This window comes from Echiichthys vipera, assembly GCF_963691815.1.
Source record: "Echiichthys vipera genome assembly, chromosome: 2".
In the NCBI taxonomy this organism is placed as follows: Eukaryota; Metazoa; Chordata; class Actinopteri; order Perciformes; family Trachinidae; genus Echiichthys; species Echiichthys vipera.
Window position 1 is genome coordinate 32,597,366 of NC_139827.1, and position 22,819 is coordinate 32,620,184.

The window sequence follows — 22,819 nt, forward strand, 5'->3', positions numbered from 1 at the left end:
AAAGCGAGAAGGGAGACATTGGAAAAGTAGCTGTGATTTGGAAGGATGTAGCAGCGCTCAATGTGCCCCATCAACTGGACAAATCCTCTGCCCTCCACTATGGAAAATGGTTGGAAATCGTCAACTTGGCTTTGGCTTGCTCCTGATATTGTTTGTGAACATGAGTGATCAAATTGGTGGTGTCGAAGAATGTGACATGGAATCCTCCTCGCATTTCTTCGACATTGCAAGTATAACATCCTGCTACACAAACTCCGTGTGGCTACAAAAAACAACAACGCACACACCAGGGTTGCCCTGACACACACAACGCCAGGTAGATGGAAATAATAATCGGTTGTTAACATTAGACCAGTTTTGGCAGATACTGTGCATCCCTAATAATAATGAACATAATGAACTATTTCATTCAGTCTTTGAATACAAGTAGACTTTTCAATAAAGCCATTAAAATCTTTTAACAACCATCTTCTCCACTCTACTATTTGTGGAGCTGCCTCTGTCCAACCAGTACAAGGACGAACAACCTCTCCTGCCCATATAAAAAAAAAACAGACTTGGCCTCAGTCTGCTTTTTGTCTGGCCGTGAATGGACTCGTTGCGATGCAGTTTGAGAGAAATTACATTTCATGTGGCAGGTCAAGTGCTCCCCGCTGCTCTGGATTCATTCAACAGAGAGTGAGAGAGGAGGACGGGTGATATACTTTCACAGACACTCTTTTTGTCTTTGGCGCAAATACATTTCAGAGCCTATTTTCTCTATTCAAAATTGAATAGAATTTCTTTATTGTCATTGAACTGGTGCATACAATAATTCAGGTGCACTGCCTGAGCGAGCTCAAATTTACAAGCTAGAAAATGCAAATTAGGAAAATGTGGAGAATACAAACAAATGTTCATACACTCACATTTACAGTGTGATACACATACACACAGATTCTCACACACACACACACATCATGCCTATGTATGCACCGGTATAAATATTTATGGCTGACATGACCTACCCTCTATAATATAAGATATTGCGCAGGACAAGTAAATAAGTAATGCACAGAGATATGGTGGTGCTTTCAGTGCAGAGTTCAGTTTAGTGATGGCCTTATGTCTCATTTTTCCATGGTTTTGTTTTGCGTTATTCTATCACCCAGTGTTACAAAATATGCACGTGGAGCATAACTGAGACAAAAACAAGACAGAATGAATATATATTATTGTAATGATGGACTCTGATGAAACTAATAATCAATGAAAGTAACATTACTCGAATCCATAATGCATCAAACTAACTAAAGCCCTTTATTTTTAGTTATACAATTAAAATATTGTTAAAATATTGACTATCAACATGGTCATACATAGTGGTAACCGGTCTTAACGGTACAGACAGCAGGATGGTAGGAATTCGCACTACAGTATGGATTTTGATTCTACGGTGTATCGGCAGAGCAGCTCTGACGTAACGACACAATGTGTGCAGGCAAAACAAAAACGGATCTGGCCCGCAAGGAAATTCTTCCTGTCCTTTTGAGTTGAAGTCTATGTGTAAAAGTAATTCATGGGCGTAGTGGCCGATGTTGATCTCGCATTGGCGTGCAACTGTCTGTAGTGTGTAGCTGATGCCAAACACCGGTGCGCTGGGAGACTTGCTCCACGCACTTCTTGTAGGTGCGTGGCCACAACGCTTCACGATCCCTCTGCGCTCTTCTTTGTGGGTTTCTGAATCCTTTTGGCAACAGCTCTCCAACAACAGAGCAGAGCAGTCATTTCAGTCTGGTTCAGTCTGTGGTTATATCACAACCACATTGTTCCTTTCTGCTTTGATAAGAACAAATGGTTAGTAAACCGCCAATTTACCAGCGAATGGACAGAGAGGTTTTTGTTTATAACTGTCACTGGGGAGCTTGTGTGTTTACTCTGCAACAAGTATATATCAATGTGAAGCAAAAATCTAAATTGGTAAAGTAACTAGTAACTTATAGATTTTCATCTATTTAATTGCCTTGTAAGTTAATAGCTATCACAGAGTGAGTTAAAACAATGGTGAATGATCATGTGACCCACTAATGAAAGCACTTGTTGCCTTTTTGCTGAGTATACCAATCTGAGTGTCAGTGGAACTAACACTAATGGTTATGCTGCATTCAATTGTAATCAGACTTGTAGTAAAGGTAAATGTAATAGGAACGTGTGTGTGTGTGTGTGTTTGTGTGTGTGTGTGTGTGTGTGTGTGTGTGTGTGTGTGTGTGTGTGTGTGTGTGTGTGTGTGTGTGTGTGTGTGTGTGTGTGTGTGTGTATGGATTTAGATAGGGTAACATATAGGGGACGGACCAGAAGTAGAGAGGTGAATGTGTCATTAAAGTTTACAAAAGGGCAAAAAAAAAAAAAGCCACACACATAGTGACCATGAATGTAACAAGATGGAGGCTCTGAAAGAACAGACTCACCTGCAGTTACATCTTACTGCCAAAGAGGCCGCTAGAAACAAGATACCCCAATTATTTTCTTTATATTTTTGAATTTTAGTTTTATCAGGGAGAAACATAGAAAGTCATTTCAGCACCATTACACACAGCAAAAACATGTTTTTGGACAATTGGGCTAACATATTCTCTGACCTACTACGGCCCCTTTCATTTTACAATGAATAAAAAATAAATAAAATGGCAACATTTGAACAAAAGAAGTCACATTTCCGAATGCAATTTGCAGTCTTCCAGTGTTGGTGCGTTGGGTTGTAGTTGTTTCCTTGTTATAGCTTTCTTTGCTCCAATCAAATGCATTGAGCTGACATCAAATTGTACAGTCATTTGAAACATATATTCTAGACAATCCAGAATGTCATGCCGGAAAGATGAAAGTTTCGGACAATCCCAAAATCGTTGATAATGGTTGGCCACATCTGAACCACACATCCTCCAACTATTTGTTCCACTGCCTTGATGTCTCGTATCTCAATATTTATGGAGTACAACTTTTAAGTTATTCAATAAATGTAGTGGAGTATGAAGTTGAATATTTCCACTGAATTTTAATGTAGTAGAGTATAATGTAGCCTCAGAGCCTCAAACTTGTACTTCAGTACAGTAATTGCCCAGTAATTTAGAAGCATTTTTTTTAGAAGATAAGATAAATGAATGAACTGTGATATAATAACGTTACGAACATGATATCAATCTTAGACCAGACCCCAGATGCGCTGTGTCACGTAGTGGAGGCACAGCAGTAGTGTGTGTAGCTGCTGCCAGCTTCACTGAGTGCATGTTGAGTTTTGCCAGTGTAATGCAGTTGGTTCTGCAGGTTTGGAAGTGAAGGTTAAAAAGGTACTGAACGAAGTGGTTAGTTTTAACTACAGGTTCATTGATACATATGGATTTGACTTGATTTATTTGAATGTGAAATGTAAAAACACTCACATGGTTGTTCTGCTGCTTCATGTTGCCTCTGGGACAATGAGATAGTGTTTCATTAATCTAATTTTTTACACAATTCTATGTAGTTTTTACCTGTTGAAAGGGTCACATAGCTACACATAGAGAGAGAAAAAAGAACCCCCCCCCCCCATCCCACACACACACACACACACACACACACACACACACACACACACACACCATCACACCATCATCTCCTTGTCCTGGCATTGACTCAATAGCCCTGGAGACAGAGGCCGTTTCTGGTTGGTTGGTTGAGGGACCCTCCTCCCAGCCCTCTGTCTCACTGGAAGACAGAAAGATTGTTGTGCTCTGGTTATGTATTTGTATTTTTTTTTTTTATTCAGTTAGTTCAGATAGTTTTGTTAGTGAATATTGGACTGAAAGTGAAAACACAAGTATGTACTGGAGATAATTGGCAAAGTGCTCCTTCCACTGTTTATCTCACAGCCCTGCAGGGCCGGGTGTCACAAGGCTGGCAACCCCTCCCCTTTGTGATGATCTTTTGGTGGATATGTTTACCCACTCATCCAAGTATTTTAATCAAAATCATGCATAAAGCTAGAAACTCTGGGGCCATTACTTGTTAAAATTATCAGATTATTTTGTGACAGTCTGGTGATTTTAGCCATTGTTTCTGTGGTTTTGCTGAACTGTGGACTGCTGCTGCACGTAGTGTCACTAAGTGTGTCCAGACCCTCAGGCTTGTACATGATGTAGCTCTTAACCCCTTATGGTGTTCAAGTGATGTCCTCATGGTCATTTATCTCTTGGTTTCTCTGGAATGACTACATGATAGATTCATTTTTATATTTGTTCAATCTAATACTATATTAATTGTTTTGTTTGTCATTTTTGAAAATGTTACCAACCTATCTGCAAATCAAATGTTACTGCCTACCATCTACTAGCTATTCTTTTCTTCTAACACCTCATGTTTATCTGGAGAAACGGCTCTTCGGTAACTATTAGGGAAACGTATTGGGACAAAGTAATTAAAAGCCATTTTCTATTTGATTTAATTCTTTTCTACTTCAGGAACCATCCGTCCGGTGCGGAGGAGTTTTTATGACCCAGCCTCGGCCCCGGGTCAGGGCTGGCAGTGGGAGTGGGAAAACGATGCGGGTACGTGGACTGCCTACGACATGGAGGTGGCCATCGCTATCGAGAACGCCCACAATCGGCAGCAGCCCGGCTTCGACCTGACACCTCTCGGCTTCTGCTACCTCATTGATTTTCAGAACATGACACAGGTGAGTTTAAATTCTATGAATGGACATCGATGACAACATCAATTTGAAACTTCTCCCATCCCTTTAATTCTTTTACTAAACGAGTGATATTTTTTCCTCCTGGTGTGTTGAGCCCATAATGTGGGTTGACTCGTTTTTGGAAATTAAATCAAACTAATCTCCTCCTGCAGGTGAACAGACAGAGCCAGAGGTGTCGGAGGCTCCAGAGACGTGCTGACATGGCCTACCCTCTAGTGTCTGGTCCTCTCCCAATACCTAAAGGAGGCGGGGTAGGAGGAGGTGGAGGCATAACGGGAGCCCTGCTGGGTGTGGGGGTGTCGGGGACAAGCTCCATCTACAACAATGGGGGCTTACCGGCTACTGGACTGGGCCAGCCGTGTTCCTGCCAACAGTGCATGCTAGTCCTTAGTGTGAAGACCAATACAGGAGGAGCAGGGATACAGACTCTAGGCAGACGCTCACTAACAATGCAGCGGCCCAAGAATTCAGCACCCATCACCTCTAAACCTCTGAGTCCGTCTAAATTCGCCACTCTGGGTCGAGGACAGCAGCAGAACTCAAACTCAAACTCCAACTACTTTCAGACGCTGCCGCACGGCCTCGCCATCTCCAAGAACACCGCCTCTCCGAGAAGGAACGCCCAGCTCTTTGCTCAGTCGCTGGCCGCCCTCACCGCTGGCACCTCCTCTCTGGGTATCTCCTCGTCTTCCAACAGGCCGCCTCCGCCATCCATCCCGCCCCCTCAGCCTCCATCGTCCAATCCGAACCTGAACCCTCCGTCCATTCCGCCCAAGCACTCCTCATCTTCAACCAACGAATCAGTGCCAACCGCCACATTAATTACCCCAGCCAACGGCGTGACCACGCCCCCTTCTCCTGTGCCATCTCCGTCGCCGATGGTGATGAAACCGCAGCGCCCGCTGTCATCCGCAGCAACAGTGTGCCATGCCCCGTTGCCACAGAGATCAAGCTTAGCCGGGCTGAGCAGACCAGCGTTACAGAGGATTGCCATGGCTCAGTCCAGAGCGCTCATAGCATCAGGGTGAGTAGTTCATTTGGATTTCCGGAATTTCCTATTTGAAAATACTACGTGAATCGTGCAGATAGCTTAAAGCCTTTGACCTTTTAGGCCAGAACAATAGATCACTGTATTGCTGCTAGGGGTGCCATGATTCTCTTAAAACTAAGGCTGGATAGACTAACAAGCAAGTTAGTCTGTCGAGCCTTAGTTTTATGTCCTGAATACTGCCATTTACATTTTCAAGCAGCAGCACGAACCAAGAGGAAGCCGGCCAGCCAGCTCTGGCATTACACGCGGCCCTAAACGTTTTTTATCTTCATTAAATCGCCTGTAAACAGGACTGCAAAGGTGCGGAACATTTCTGGAAACTCTCCAAAAACTTTCCATGGGAAGTTAAGCTGGGGAATTATGGAAATATTCGGAAATTGTTTGTAGTCCACGGGCTCAATGTGTGGCCTCAATAGTCTAGGGTTCTAGAAATCATCTGTGCATGTGATGGAGGAATGCACAGTGTATATAGGGGGTGTGGCCTCAAAACCCCTGCAGTTAGCAGTGCGCTATGTGCATGTGAGGAAGAGCATAGAGATTCTCAAGTGTACTTGCATGAAATCTGGTTGTTTTGTCAAGATTATGCTAAAAATATATGCCCGACTATACAGTATTTAAAATCCATGTTAAGGACCAAACTTCAATTTTATAAAACCAGGTTTATTCCCATAAATTCCTGTTCCATAAATTCCCATGGAAAGTTTCTAACTTTTACAATTCCACAACACCAGTCTGCTATAATAAAATCACACACACCTTAACACACATCAGACTGCTGGGTCGTGACACTACTCCAACAGACGTCTCCCTTCCCCGCTGAGATGGACCACACAGCCCTGCAGGGTTTCACAGGAATGAATCAGTTAGAGGCTAGTGGTAATAGCTCAAAAGGCAGCATGAATTTCAGCCTGCATGCCCCTCTCTTGAGCCTAACACTGTTGAGGCAGAGCAACTAATGTTGGTAGCAGAGTAAGTAGTTATTGTCCTGCAGCTGCATTCTGCACACCCAGCTCCAGCATGACTCCTCAGAGAAAATTGACTGTAAATGACGGCAAAACACAGCAGAGACTCACACACGGAGCTGAAATGGAAACACTGTGCTGCAACACGTGTCTTTCGGTTTAATTAAAGGTAATTTTTGAAGGATTGTGTTACTAAAAAACAAAAACACTATCTAAATACCAAAATTGAAAAGCACATACCTACCCAACAAGCTAATTGTCGAATCCTCAGGCCCAGCCCTGCTCTCTGGCAGTTTTTTCCCTGCCATTATGAATGGGAGTGGGGGGTGAGAAAGAGGGTGCTGTAATTTATCGATGCAAAAGCAGTACATAATAGGTAAATATGGTAAGCTTATTACGCGTTACCAATTGTTATAATAATGGTCCAAGATAGTGTGTGTGTGTGTGTGTGTGTGTGTGTGTGTGTGTGTGTGTGTGTGTGTGTGTGTGTGTGTGTGTGTGTGTGTGTGTGTGTGTGTGTGTGTGGTGCTAGAGATGTACAATTCTTGCTTCTTCAAAGTTCCACCAGTTAAACAAACAAAAAGCAATAATATGATGGTGGTATATGATGAGGGCGTGGAGGTATATTTTATGCGTGGCGTGGGTGGATCACACGCCTGTAAAACACACACCACCAGACCACTGATTGTGGAAGTAGACACACCCAACACCATTAGCTTCATTAAAAAATGTTTAGGGTTGAAGACGAAGATGAGTATGGTGGACTCCAGGACTGAAAACTTCATTATATTAATTTCCAAGCATCACAATGAGCTGCAGGATCAGAAGAGCCCAGACTCCCAAAGGTCCTACTTTGCTTTGCTGTTTCTAAATTCAGATGTAGAGTCAACCTCAGTTGGTCTAAATGTAGGCCGACATTTTCTTGCACTTTTTTCAGACAGGGCAAGATGCAAATAGAAGCAATCTGGATTGATTGGATGTTGTTATTATTGTTATTAGGTGTTAGAGTTGCATTTGGGGGGATTTTACCTGCTAAATGCAAATTTAAGACACTGAAACACAAATTTAAGACACTGAAACACACAACATTTACTGGCACCTCATGTTTTTATACAGACATATATTGAGAAATGCATGTTCAAACACGCAGAAAAAACTCTTGCAACCCTTGATATACACACACTCAAGCCGTGTCACTTCCATCTGTAGTGAGTAATTAATCCCCGCATAGCACTCTTTCTCCCTGTAATTCTCGTTCACACACACACACACAGATAGAGAGAGAGGTATGTGTGCACAGTTTGGTTCTAACTTCTGTCTGGTGCTGAAATCTGAGCTAGGGAAGTAACGATGCATCTTGAGACAGTTAAAATCGATTTAAATGTGTGACCATTCAAATTGGAGATGATAAATAAATCAGATGCCGCTATCAACTTTTGACTTTGTTTATTGATGTTTTCCTCCCAAGATGGCGGAGTCACACCAGGTCTCTCAGTTTTATCAGAGGTTTTAACTCAGTTTTGTCTTTTTGAAGTGAAAGAAGTTGTGTATCTTCATCCACTGATTTCCAGTCCTACGCGCTGTTAGTGACACAGGCTGGCAGCGGTGCGGAGCAAGTTATTACGTAAATCATTTCAAGAATAGCTCAGTACGCTACGGAGGCTAGTCTGTGTGTGTGTGTGTGTGTGTGTGTGTGTGTGTGTGTGTGTGTGTGTGTGCGTGTGTGTGTGTGTGTGCGTGTGTGTGTGTGTGTACCGGTGAATAGAGACGGAGGATGAACTCAGAGCAGACAGCTGGAGCTGCTGATTGTCGGAGCAGAGAAGAAATGAGCAGTTAAGTTGTTAAGTTTTAGTAAATGGTTCATATTTCCTGACGCTGGTCCGTTTCTGCTAATAGAATGGTATTCATCATGTTTACAGGAATATGAATAACCTGAGTTCTCTGTGCTCATGTAAACACCATACCCTGAATATGATCATAAGCCTCATAAACTGGATATTCATGTCTCATTTGTGAATGCGCAGAGATCTCAGCTTCTGAAAATAAAGATATGCTGTCTTATCTGTCACTCTGTTGCTGTTTAGTCACTTACATATTAATATGGTGAGACATCTGGTAGCACATGTGCGACTAGACTGAAATTCAGTCGCACACTATAATTTGGACCGCAAAATGTGACCATTTAGTCGCAGACTGGAGCCCTGTCTATGCTATACCCACAGGCATATAGTTATGTACATTGTCATATTATGATTCAGATAAAAGCAGTTCAAATATCTGTTGTCAGAGCCTCTACAGGGGAGAGGTCAGAGCCCCTGCCGCTCAAAAGGTCTCCGTACGGCCCTGCACCACACATTTCCAAGTTGAATTGAAACACTGCTGGGAATTCAGACCTGTTCTGTTCTACTTGAATTCAATACTTGGCGGGTTGAGCAAAATCCCTAAACACAAATGAAAGTGATTACAAATTCCTCCTGATGGTGACGTGATTAACAGGCAGAAGACAGCCAAGAAGAATTTCAATAGTGAGACAAATGAGATTCAGTAGTACCCTCCCTCCCTACATTCATGCATATTGTGTCAGCAGTACAAGCAGGCAGTGAGTTCTGGTGACCTTAACATTTAAAACACTAAGTAACAATAAATGTGCAAGTCATGAGAATTAAAAAAATCTTAATGAAAAATGGAAGCAAGGCGAACTAAAGTTGTAAGATGTTAAACTGACCTTGTAATTGTTTACTTGGTGGATGTGTATGTGTGTGTGTGTGTGTGTGCGTGTGCGTGTGCGTGTGCGTGTGCGTGTGTGTGTGTCAAAAGTCAACCGAGGCCTTCTGTGTGTTGACCATCTGCAAAGTGGCATCTGTAGAGCAGAGGGGGAAGGACGAAGGGATTGTGTGAAGGCCACAGGTCAGCCGTACCTCCCTCTCTCTAAAGCTATTTTATGCATACAAAGTTATGCTTGGTGCAAAGGCCTGAGCACAGAGCGGCTCTGCAAGGGGTCCACTCTGATTCCCACTTCCCTGTCTCAAATTGGAAGCCACTGTGTATACCTCAGGGATCATGTGAACACACAAATTTAATTGTGAATTGAAATGTAAGAGACTAATTAACACAACAAGTATAGATCAAATCTAATGTATTGTTATTTATACAATGTACTGAAGTCCGATTTCCCCATGTAACCCACCCTTTGCATTAGGAGCAAAAGGCGTTTCTGTCTCTGATGGTTCAGCATCTCACAGATTTCATAGGCTTTCCAGTCCCTTACCATGATGGTCGATATTTTGCTGTCTCTCGTTTTTGGGATCAGCTGTTCCCTGCTTTCAAAACTCGCAGCTGTGGGTCCCACAACGGTTCACGTCATCGACACCTTCGCCCAAGTCATGCCTGTGCCGCCAAGCTGCATCAACTCTGCTTACATGGAAATCGAGCCGCCAATATGTGTAGGGTCCGAGCCTTCACATTAGCGTGCCAAATCAGGCCGGTCTGCCTGAATTCACGGACCCGGCTGCAAAAAAGGCAACCAAATGAGTGTCTTACTGTCCAGTGTAAAAACACCTTCTGTGTGTGTAACAAGCCTGATGCACAGATTGGCTCTGATGCCCTCCGAATCAACGTACCGGAGGAAACGTTGCCACATGGCGTTCTCAGAATCATATCATAGACCCAACTAATCGATGATGAACTTTGTTGCCCATTATTTTTATAATCGATTTGAACGGATTAGTTATTATTGCAGCCCTTCTTGCTGTTGTTTCCGGCTTTGCCATTCTTCTAAATCTTATTATGAAAGTGTTGCTCATCACAGAGGATTCCAGTTACAACTCAAACGTCTCTGTACTTATTCTTCAGTGCTGCACCCAGACACCTTCAGGCTTTCTATGATTGCACACAACAGGGATTAAAGTCATCTTATGAAAGCCTTGTTGCTTTAAACATCATGTATGTTTTTCACTTTTCTTGTGAAAAAGCCAACGGCTATAAAAGAACTGTAGCTTTGCAGTCGTAGTTTAGCACCAGAGACCAAAAAAATGGAATCACTTTGAAACTGAAAGCAGGGTCAGATGGTTTTGAGATGTAAATTTTTGGTAGGACCCTAGCCCCTCCGTCAACCCTGTCGGATGTTCCCTGCCCCCTCCTCTCCTCCCTCCTCTCCCGTCGTGTCTCAGCAGTCTGGGCCCCTCAGAGCCTCATTGTTGGTCTCCACAGTAACCTTTGTTGGATTACCCAAGCCTGGACTGCATTAGCAGCACAATGCTCAGCCCCATTCTACTCTCCTCTCCTTCCCCCTCTCTCTGCTCAGACCTCTCTGCATTATTTTCCTACCAATTCTTAACTTTCCTCTCCTTTGCTCCTCTGCATTTCTGTCCTTTCAGCAGCCTGTAGAGTTTAACTATTTCAAAAATAACTCAGATACTAAAAATGCACTACGAGCAAACCCCTCGTAGCATTTATGAAGGTAGATGGATTATTGGGGATGGGGGGGGGGGGGTCATATAGATGCAGTGCCGATCTAGTAGCAAACTTGTAAGACTACTTTCAGGTGGGGGAGAGGAAGACAATGATTTGAGTCCAGTCAGCATTGTTTCTACCCCAGACAATCACAATTCAGACGAGTGGAGGGTGTGTGTGTGTGTGTGTGTGTGTGTGTGTGTGTGTGTGTGTGTGTGTGTGTGTGTGGACAGTCGCAGACAGAGCCCAAGACAAGGGCTTATGGGAATGGGGTGGAGGGGTACAAGACAAAGAAACGAGTCAGCAAACTGTCAAAGATTGATCACACAGTGGTGCAAGAAATCAGGCCAACACCAGAGAGAGAAAGAGGGAGGTGACACACACACACACACACAGCGAGGCCTGGCTGTGAAGGCATTCAACAAATGCACACACACACACACACACACTCACACACACACAATCCTCTCTTGCACACAGTAAATATTGACAATCCTAACGGGAGATGCAGTGAAGAATGTGTGCTCTCTGTCTCTAGTGGGGGATCACAGGAGCGAGACAGTCGTAATGAATGGGGGGGAACTAGGGCTCTCTCATTTTGCGATGGAAGAAGAAAGAAAGGAGCAGTGAGAAGGCACCTGTTCAAAATAGAAGAAAATAGAAAACACAATGCTCAGGACATGAAGCTGAATGCATGTTGCAAAACAAAAAACCTTTGCATTTAGCACTGGTACACAAAGACAAAAAAACTGAAATCTTGCATTTACACGCAGCACTTGTACAAAACAAACAGAAATCGTATGCATTTGCCACTTGTGTACATGTGCCACCTGTCCTCCCAGCCCCATGTGGCAGTCTTTCAATTCTACAAAAAGAGAACATGCAGTTAAAATATACATGGAAAACTAGGCCTACAGACAGTTAGACCAACCCCCCATTACAATACTACAGTACATTGGCACGGTGATGTACTGAAACATATATTTACTTACAGTATACTGTGGTACAGTATATACTGTAATATGTCATACAGTAATTTGCTCTCAACATTTACATACTGTACTATAATGTCAAAAAAGATTATTACCTGTTCTCTTCTCTAAATCTTCGGATTATGGTGGACACAGTGAATCTACCGATGTTTGGTTGTACCCTTTGTCCGGCCTCCCTCATGCTCATACCATGGACAAGAACATGGTCAATCACAGTAGCTCTGATTTCATCAGATATTACTGTTCTTTGTCTTCGCTGACCACCTTGATCACCTCGACCACCTTGACCACCTCGACCTCCTCTCACACAAACTCTTCCTCTCAGATTTCCGACCATTGTAGTGCCTCACAAATCAGTGCTCTCTGAACTGGCTTTTTGGGCGGAAGTAGCTCAGTCCATAGGTGACTTGGCTGGGAACCGTAGGGTTGCTGGTTCAAGTCTCCGTGTGGACCATGTATGGAGCGTGGACTGGTGGCTGGAGAGGTGCCAGTTCATCTCCTGGGCACTTCCGAGGTGCTGTTGAGCAAGGCACCGAACCCCCAACTGCTCGGGGCGCTGGTCACTGGCAGCCCCCTCGCTCTAACATCTCTCCGTTAATTGCATGTATAGGCCCTGTTTGTGCATGTGTGTATATCGGGTCTGTGTGTGTGACACGTATAACAATAAGAGTGAAAAATCCAATTTCCCCGTGTGGGATTAATAAAGTAATTCTTCTTCTTCTTCTTCTTTATATATTCCCTCACATCATTAGCCACAAGTGTGATCAATTTTGAGTTGTTGTGTTCAAGTAGTGACAACCGTGCTTTAATTGTGTTTGACTTTTGCCACCTGGGCTTACCATTATGCAGCACAGGTGCATCACAATGAAAATGTGTTGGGAAGTTGTGTCTAAACAGGTGAAAAGTGCTCATGGTTTTGATAAAAGAGTGATTGATTCAATCAGTGGGTTCAGGCAACAGAGAAATTGGTTCAGACAACAGGGTTGAGTGTTTTAGCAATTGAGAAAAACTGTAATGAGAGAAGACACAGGCGCGTTCACAGGAATCTGGTGCACGCACACTGACGAGCACTCGATGGGAGGGAGCGGAGGAGCTCGGTGGTAGAGGGGGAGGGGCGGGAGAGTTGGAAATTTCACTGTATGAAAACCACATAACATGTTTCGTGCTTATACAAACAGCCCTAGTGGCCCATAGAGGGAGCTGTGAAATAATGATCTATTTCATACATTCAAGGAAAATATGCAGAATGAAACTCAGACAAAAGCTGATATCCTTGAACGAATGGGAAGAATGAAATCATGAGACACGTTTAGAAGGTGAAAGCACACAGAGAAATAGTTCACAGAGTTGCTGTCTCTGCTGCCTGGTGTCTTTGCTTTATGAGGCTGCTGGCTGACTGAAGAGCTCTGTCGGTTTAAGAAGGCACAATGGCATTTGAGTATTGTTCATTTAACCTTAATTTTTACGAGGAAAAAGTCTCATTGAGATTAAAAATCTCTTTTACAAGAGAGTCCTGGCCAAGACAGGCAGCAACACAGTTCTACAATCGCAGAAAAAAGTTTAGACACAACAAAGAACAAATAAATAGTCACAATCAGAACATCGTTAAACAAAGCATGGAGAAGAGCCTGCTTCAACATTATAAAGCAGGGATTTAAATCTGTTTAGAGAAACCAGCTCCTCAATGAATATAAATGAAAGTGAATTTCATAAATATGTAATGATGCACCACTGCTTAACATATAACTGAACTCTTTGACCGTGTCAGAAAACTTTATAGACGGCCATGAACGGCATCAAAAAGTAAACTTTGTGGTGGAACAGTTTTATTGGAATGTACTAGTTTGTTCAGCTGTACCTAATAAAATGACCACTGAGTGTATTTTACTGTTTAGGAATATGTCGGAAAAGCATGAAAAGTGCTTGAATTTGAATAAGTCCCGTATGTGTTCAGGCGAAAAGGATTGCTTTGCATCGTGGAGTTACAGCTCAACAGTGTTTCTTTCCCTTCATACCTTTTGAAAGAGTTTGCTTCTCGAGTTTCACCCAGGTCAGTTCTAATGATTTGATCAGCTTCCCAAGATGATTCACATCCTTTCATAATGAACAATTCTGAACATTTCACAGACACCTTTTAACTGTTGTACGATGTTTTAGAGCATTTCATCCGTCGGGTTAATGAAGCCTGTCATTATTTCGTTTATATTGTCTTTACTTTTCTGTTTATCGACAAAAGAAACTCCCAGCTCACACTTCAAACGTAGTATGACTTCAAACAGCAAACTGGTCACATCAGATGATTTTTTTTCACTAAAACTTTTCTTCAAACATCATTAGCAAGTGTGTGAGTTACTGTGTGTGTGTTTGTGTGTGTGTGTGTGTGTGTGTCCATTAGACTGTGTGTGATGCTGTCGGTGCAACTTTATGTGTGTGAGAATGTGTGGGAGTGTGTTATTGTCTGGTGTCTAAATCAGTCCATCTGGGCCCAGGGGAATAGGAGTAGCAGAGGGAGAGAGGGAGTGTTTGTGCGTGTGCGTGTGCATGTGCGTGTGTGTGTGTGTGTGTGTGTGTGTGTGTGCGTGTGTGTGTGTGTGTGAGAGAGACAAAGCTCTGGGAGTGTGTGATCCTGTGGGAAGCGGGCGGAGGGTAGGAGGGAGGGTATGAGGTCGTAAAGGGTCAAGAGACTGGAGTCCCATTCTGCACCCCTCCCTCCCCAGGGAGGGGCAGGATCTGTCCTGCTTCTACCCAAATATTTTCTTCCAAAGGTGCTGAGCTTACAGTTCTCAAGCTCTATGCCTGATTTCAGATATACAACATGGTTTAACTTAACATAACATTTAATTCAACATATTATGAATCTGACCAGACATTCATACTCACACATCTGTAGGTACAAAATAAATATGGCCTTAAAACCAAGACCTTCATTTGAATAAGAAAAGAGAGAGAATAGCCTATATATTATGTAGATTTTATCAGTTTTGGTTAAAAACATCATATTGTGAACTCAGTATCGTGAATGGAATCCAAACGTGAGCTCAGTCAGTGTTTCCTTACATCCGTACTGATCATCCTTGTTAAATTATGTTAAATAATAGCGTTTCTGGTCCAGCTGCAGCATTGTTATCGGTGTTACTGTTACTGTTGTCAGGCACCTGGCCTTGTTAAAGATTGTCCAAACAAACACGATAAAAAAAAGCAAAAGAAAAGGGCAACAGTGACTGTCTGAGCACCCCAAATCCAGACCAGGTGTGTGGCAGAAAGAGGTCTCTGTACGGCCCTGAACCACACATTGCTACCTGGTCTGGGGGAAACACTGTTCGCTGATAGTTTTTTCCTGGCATTATTTCAGACAGGCGTCCACAGGCAGTTCTGTGTTGCTGGGGACCTTTTTTAAGTTCAATACATTTTTTTTTTTTTTTATTGAGTCTAGTAACATTTGGTATCATCATTGTGTAATTTTTTGGATGTAAATTGAGGGAGCAAAAGTAGAATCAGCTCCAAATATCCGCTCAAGAAAATCGGCAGTCTGTATCGGTCATCGGCCCTAAAAAATCCATATTTGTCGATCCCTAGGCAGTGGGTGTATGGCAACTTCCAGCAAAGTAAGTAAACACTTGCCACCACACGGATTTACATGGCTAACTGGCCATTGCATGCTCCATAATTAACGTATATTTATTCATTATACATCTAAACCAGTGGTGATTGTTCTAAGACTGCAAGGGAAGCTCAGTTTCCCTTAAAATGTCACAAAAAAAAAAGAAAGTGGTGAAATATGTACTGCTGTGTGTATCTGTCATTGACTAAATATGCACTAGAAAGCCTTCATCTTTTGTTCAGAATCAGCTACTTATCACAGAAAGTGAGCCTTTTTGCCTCAATGACTTTTAATCATCCAGTTTCTCGAGGAATCATTTCAGCCCTAATGTGGATGTGTGAAAAGTTACAGGTGCATAGTGTAACAACATTGGATTGTTACACAGCTAACATTACAAAACGTATTTTATCTGAGGCTTCAGGAACATTAACTGATGTTCACAGATCTCGCGAGAGTTTGTTGCTGAGACAGAAAAGGGTCTCAAACAAAGTTCATTTTCTCCTCCGTCTGAAAAATACCATTTGGGTGTTAGAAAGTTCATGTTCACTACACGCAGATCCTGCGCATGAATGTCATAAAATACTTATCCAAGGTAATTATGTCTTTCAGAAATCAAGACACTGTGATAACTGATGCACAAGTGGGTCAACTCTGTGTTAACAACGGAGCAGTGTGTGTGTGTGTGTGTGTGTGTGTGTGTGTGTGTGTGTGTGTGTGTGTGTGTGTGTGTGTGTGTGTGTGTGTCATCAGCACATCAGTGGGGCAGCAGGAAAGTGTTAATGAGCTTCATGAATCTTATCCAGGCTCAGCCTTGACTCAACGCTCTCCTCTCTCTCCCTTCCCTCATACAGTAAAGCCTTCTTTGCTAACGCAGCAGCCTATTAATTATTAATAGATCCAGTGACTGTCAACTTGTGGTTAGGGTTGTGTGTGTGTGTGTGTGTGTGTGTGAGATCCCTGTCATCGATGATCCAGTGCAGATCTAATATAGGTGTTTCCCTTCTGTCATCAGCCTATTTATAACAGATAACTGTCTGCCTTATCTTGTCATAAATAAATCTTTATGACAATTATACAGATCTTAAACTACTCTGAGTGCATACAACAGCAGATGGTTTGCATTCATAGTGAGGCTCAAACTAATCTGATCAACGCAGATGTAAATTGGATGTGGTGGGAGCCACGTTCTTTGTATTCTCATCTGTGTTGTAGTCCGGTTAAAGGTTGAATCTGTAGAATCTTTATTAAAAGCTAATACGGGGCACTTTGAGGGGTACAGAGTGAAAGTATTGCTTTTCCATAAAAAAATGTATTCTGAGTTAATATCTTTAAAAAATTTGATGGGTTTGACAACGACTTTCTGTCCCGTTGTGTTTCCATTGTAGCACCCAATAGCGTTGGCCGTTGCTGGTTGCCAGGGTTGACTGTTGTTGCTACAGAAACATTGAATCATTTTGAGTTTAGAGCTAGCTAATGGATTCCACAGCACTCAAAGAAAGACTTCTAGTTGATGTGAAATGAATTGATTAGTCAAAATGAGTTATTACCCTGTATGATTCATCACTGACATGGAGCAGGCTGATCACTGACACACTCTGCAACAAACCTGGCAACCCGACTGTTGTTGTTGTGACTCTGATCTTGAGACACTAGATGGCGTGTTCTGCTCATTCTCCATATTCAACCTTTAATATAGCAGCAAACAAATATGTTCTATGTAAAGATACAGTGGAGTATATGTGTGTGAGTGCATGTGAGCTGCTCCCTAACTGTCATCTCTCACGCATTTATAAAGAGACTAATGACATTTTTCCACAAATGGTACGGCTGGTTTCATGTTTGCAGAAAGAAAGGCAAAGATTTTGCCTGAATTTTTGTAATTGAGTAACTCGAGTTACTTGAGTTATTGTTTCAGCCCTACACTACAACTGATGAAGTGCAGACCTTCTTCTGTTTGGCTGCCAATGAGAGGACTGAGCGAGTGACGCATTAAAGATGATGTCACTACAGTTTTGCATTGTGTCGCTATGGCAATCAGATGAGTATCCCACCTACACTAAGGTCGCACTCACGCTGTCCATCCGTACCGTGCCCAAACAGGTTTTACGGGTAAAGTCTAGTTCGTTTGACCAGTGTGAGTGCCGGCCATGGACTGTTTGGGAGAGGTGGGCTTTTGTAAAGCACGTTTGCACATGTACGAGCAGGAGCGTGCGCACGTGTACGAGCACGAGCACAAGGCCGACAGCGGCTCTGATGTCATTTTATGTGTGCCTGTTCGGACAAATAAAAAAAAAGAAGGAGGGACCATGCGTGGACATTTAAAACAATGGCGCCGAAATGTTCACGTTGGTGTGATGCGGAGGTGGAGTGTTTACTGCAGATATGGTCGATGAAAATATTCAAAAACAGTCGACAAGACGCACAAAAACTCTGAGGTCTATGGAAAGATTTGTAAACAAAGCAGCGCATCGCGATGACATCATCAATGCGTGTGACGTGTTACGGCGTGATGACGTATAGCCAGCAAGTAGCATTCGCCAAGGCCCAGGCAGTGTGATTACAAACGGGCCTGGAGGGGGGGGACAAGGACCCTAAAGCACGGGGCATGGTACGGACAGACAGTGTGAGTGTGCCCTAAAGGAGCACTACCTGCAAAGAGAACAGTACTGGAATCAAAAAAGTTAAGGAGAGAGTGACCTCCCACAATGCATTGTAAAAGCGAGATGGCAGAGGGCAGTTTGAAGCTTTAAGCATTTTAACGATCCAGGGAAAATATTTATGCATATCGTCTTTAAGATGTACCTTTATTTTGAAATGTACACTTTAAATGTATTTTATCAAAACAAATTGTTTGTTTTTCAGTTAAATCTCAGTAATTCAATTGTCATAGTTGCTTTTGTGAGTTAATATACATGTATTTTGTCTCATATCGATCACAGGCTCCTGAATCGTATCTAAATCGTATCATAAAACTAGTGATTTACACCCCTACAACTATATCTACATGTACTTCATCTACATCTTCATCTGACACCATCTAAATCTGCGTTTACTCCACCCGCCACGAGCCCAAGCTAGAGATTTTCTCCGTATGGACATTTCCTTCCCCCTCTAACAGTGTACCTGAGTGTTTTCTGCTTTACAGAGAACGCGTTAGTGCCACTGAAGGAAGCCAAACATCATTCATCTGTTCACTGAACGTTCACCATTCATCTCTGCAGGGCTTCTCCGCAGAGCACTATATGCAAAGTATCCCTTTAAGCAGCGAAATTAAAATCTGTAGTGATAAACTTCACAGAGGAAGCAGAAGTAGACATAAAGCTTCTGAAATATTCAGTGAAGCTGCTGTTCCTGGTGTGCAAATGTAAGCGCCATCTCTATAATGGGGACACGACACACTTGCCTGAGGAACAATGATCAGCTGTTTGCTGCAGCAGCGGATGCTGGCGTATCAGAACTCTAAGCAGAAATGGAAACCTACCCATGTCTGTGTGTAATTTATCTTCACCCTGTGATCTGTGCACTGTTGCCCGCATTGCCCCGACACAGACCTGGATTAAAATCAGCAAAATATCTCTTTGAATTCTAAGTGAGTTTTGCAACTACATCTATGACGTTGTATAAATGGCAGATGACATCAGTGATGTGTGTTGTTTACCCCTCACTCTGCATGTCTAATGGTCCTCTACTCTACTCTTTTTTGTTTTGCTTTTTCTCTCCAAGGTGAAATAATACCTCATTTCACACAAACTGCTTCTCTCTTACCCTTCCACTCATCCACACTAGTGCGCACACACACACACGCACAAACACACACACACACACACACACAAGCACACACAAGCCAGTGAGTCATTCACTCGCATGTCATCATGTGTCATTGAGTGGGGTTAAGTGAAAGCAGCTTAGTGCACTAACAGAAAGCCTGTTAAAGCTAAACCAACAACAGGAAACAACAGATCATCGCCACACTCTGTCCTGCTGCCTGTCACACTGCTGCACTAGTCCGTCAGTAGTGGCATTCTTCTGAACGCCATATCTCATGGAACCCCTGGAAGGATTTTTCTTAAATGTGGCACAAACGTCCACTGGTGCTCCAGGATGAACTGATGATGTTTTGGATTTTTCCACAACTCAGTCATTCCAACTTTAACAGGAGTGATGACATTTTATTTACAAAAGGTCAACTTCACTGTGACATCATGATGTTTCATAACTTAGGAACAGAAGAAACTGATCAACTAATGTTGAAACTGTGCTGATTGTAGAGATCTGAAGATGTGTGTTTGAAGAATCCCTGTTTCACCAAAAAATACAGTAAATACCTTTTATTAACTTCACCAGTCTTCACCAAATATAATTGGGAAGTTTGGACAGTTTGGATGTAAACTGCAACTCGACTGTTAGGAGGAGGCACACAGCCCCAGTAGGTTAAATCTGGTTTTGTTACTGGAAGACAAAGGACAGTCACAGCACAAACTCTCAGGCAACATTGGTGTGTGAGTAGCTAGAGGTGTAGTGTAGTCTATATAATGAATTAACCTGCCACTGACCCCAGCTGAACTGCTGTTAACACATACAGCTGTCAGCTGAGCAATTTATAAACACCTGAACTCAGAGTTTCAGTCAAAAGGTCTGAATGCACAGAACCACATGTGTAACTAAATATAACCTGTAAGACTCAGACCTCATGATGATGATGATAAGGATGAGGATGAGGATGAGGATGACGGTGACGATGACGAGGCAGGTAATCCCCAGCAAGCAGCTGTATGACGTCCATCTCTTTGGAAACTCTGTGGATTAGCTCTCGTAAACAGAGGCAGCTGGGCGGAGTCAGTCCTACGCGCTCTAAGCTCCGCCCGATAAAGTAGTTCACCGAGAAACAAGGAGATACACAGATAAACAGCAGAGAGAGGAGAGAAACACAGAGGGAGAACTGAGTCTTGTCTTCTAACAAATTTCTTCTTCAGTTCTTTCACTTTTGAAACATTTGACAGGATACTCATTTACTGAGCTGATTTGATTCGCTTGTTGTCTTTTTTGTCTTTTTGTTAAACTTGGTTGCACAATTGTAACCTCCGAATTTAAAAATGACCGTCATCCGTTTTTATAAGTGAGTGTCTGTCTGGTGGAGTGCATGGTAACCTCAGTATTTGCCAATGTCATTCTATGAGGAAGTGTTGGCAATACTCTGAACACCGTGTGTGTCTTCTCTTGCAGTGTGCCCACCGTCCCAGTGAAGAACCTAAATGGATCCAGTCCTGTTCACCCTGCACTTGCCGGTAAATCACACACATTTGTAGCACACAAGGCTGCTACAAGTGACAGAGAAGAAAAGTTAAACTTTGGCTTTTTTTTCCTGTTCTAACCACATTTAATTTCCGTCTGCTTTACTTTAGGAATCACTGGTATCCTGATGAGTGCTGCTGCTCTGCCCGTGTGTCTGACTAGACCTCCAAAGCTCGTGCTGCACCCTCCGCCTGTCAGCAAGAGTGACATCAAACCCGTACCAGGCTTGGGTCACTGCTGCAGGAAGACCACTAAGAAACAGGCTCGCAAGGGTGAGCACTCAAGTCAAGACTTGCGAATACACAAAAACAGTTCAACCTCCTCAAATGCATTCATTGATACTTTCTACCCTTGAAATGGCTCTTTTTAAATAATGTACATCCCCATGTGCCTGATAATTGTGTCTCACCGTTTATCATCAGCTTTTCTACTGAGTAAGTCTAAGGCTACATCAACACTACCTTTTCATTTCAAACGTCATATCTTTTGCTACGTTTACGCCTGACGCTCACACTACCCCGGCGTTTACGAGCCTGTTTCTGTTAGAAAACTCCAGGGTTGTGTTTTAGTCGGGACGGGCTGACATAGCTTTTGTGATTTCATCCTTCTTGTGCGGTGCTCCTTTCTCTTTGCCATTGCTTCCTCCAGTGATGGATAATGATCCTGGTATGGCTCTAATATGTTACTGTATTTGCTATGCAAACAGTCTCAGTCTGTGTTTTCCACTCATGTTACGGCCTCATGCTCATGTGATCAGTAACAGTTCCACCTGGTTGTCGGTCCAAGATAATACATCTTTTACTTTTCACCATTGTTGTTCTTACTCTAAAGTATTTTCTGTATTTTCAACTGAAACATCCGTGGTTTTCAACTGCAGATATTATGACAACCTGCTTCCTGTTTACACCGGCACACATATGCCCAGTATAAGTGAATGGTCATATGATATGTGTTTTTAGGCGTGTTAATATAGACGGACATTATTTCTAATAGAGCTTAAATGTGTGTGGACGGAGGTTGTGTTCATTTTGAAATGTCATTTTAGAATGAAAATATAGGAGTGTGGATGTAGCCGTAGGAATGATTCACTAACAGGTGACTCTCTCTCACCTTTCAACCCCCCCTCACCCCCTCCGACTGTTTCCTCTCCTTCCTGTCTACAGGTAAAACTCCAGAGGAGGTGGTAAAGAAGTACCTACAGAAAGTAAAAAGTCCACCAGAGGAGGTTTGAACAGTATTTGTATCTATATCTTTCACAGTGCTAACCCATACGACACATGATGTTGGTTTCACATTAAACGATGTAGAATAATGGGTTTTCTTTCCCTTTCCTTGTCTTCCCTAGGACTGTACCATCTGTATGGAGCCATTGGGTGGTCCATCTGGATATAAAGGTCCAGGGGTGGGGCCTGTGTCTCGGGCGGAGTCAGTTGGGCGACTAGCACAGTGTGGACACCAGTACCATTTCCAGTGTCTGGTGGCCATGTATAATAATGGCAACAAGGATGGCAGGTAGGCAAAATTTGCCATTTTCATCTTGAATTTGGTCATTCTCGTGAATAGTGTAGATCTGCTAAAAAAAAACTTTGACTGTTTCTTACGTTAGTCATCATCCCAGAATCTGCTAATCTTCTGTGTCATGTTACCTGTTGCTATAGCATGGGTATAGACCCGTTTCTCCCATCCAACCAATCTCATTCCTGATGCCTAACTTTCTAACGCTTCAGGCAACTTTGCATACAAGACTAAGGGTCTACTAACACT

The 22,819-nt window shown here is 42.8% G+C and overlaps 1 protein-coding gene across 3 annotated transcripts in view; it reads left to right on the plus strand.

The window, feature by feature from the left end:
• Positions 1–22,819, plus strand: part of LOC310962768 (E3 ubiquitin-protein ligase DTX4-like) — a 47,636-nt gene that overhangs the window by 17,749 nt on the left and 7,068 nt on the right. For all 3 annotated transcript variants that reach the window (XM_083935334.1, XM_083935336.1, XM_083935335.1), the window contains exons 3-8: positions 4,473–4,687; positions 4,858–5,729; positions 20,987–21,048; positions 21,166–21,327; positions 22,219–22,280; positions 22,401–22,567. In XM_083935334.1, coding sequence (XP_083791460.1) covers positions 4,473–4,687; positions 4,858–5,729; positions 20,987–21,048; positions 21,166–21,327; positions 22,219–22,280; positions 22,401–22,567 — 1,540 coding nt within the window. The remainder of the gene's footprint in view (positions 1–4,472; positions 4,688–4,857; positions 5,730–20,986; positions 21,049–21,165; positions 21,328–22,218; positions 22,281–22,400; positions 22,568–22,819) is intronic.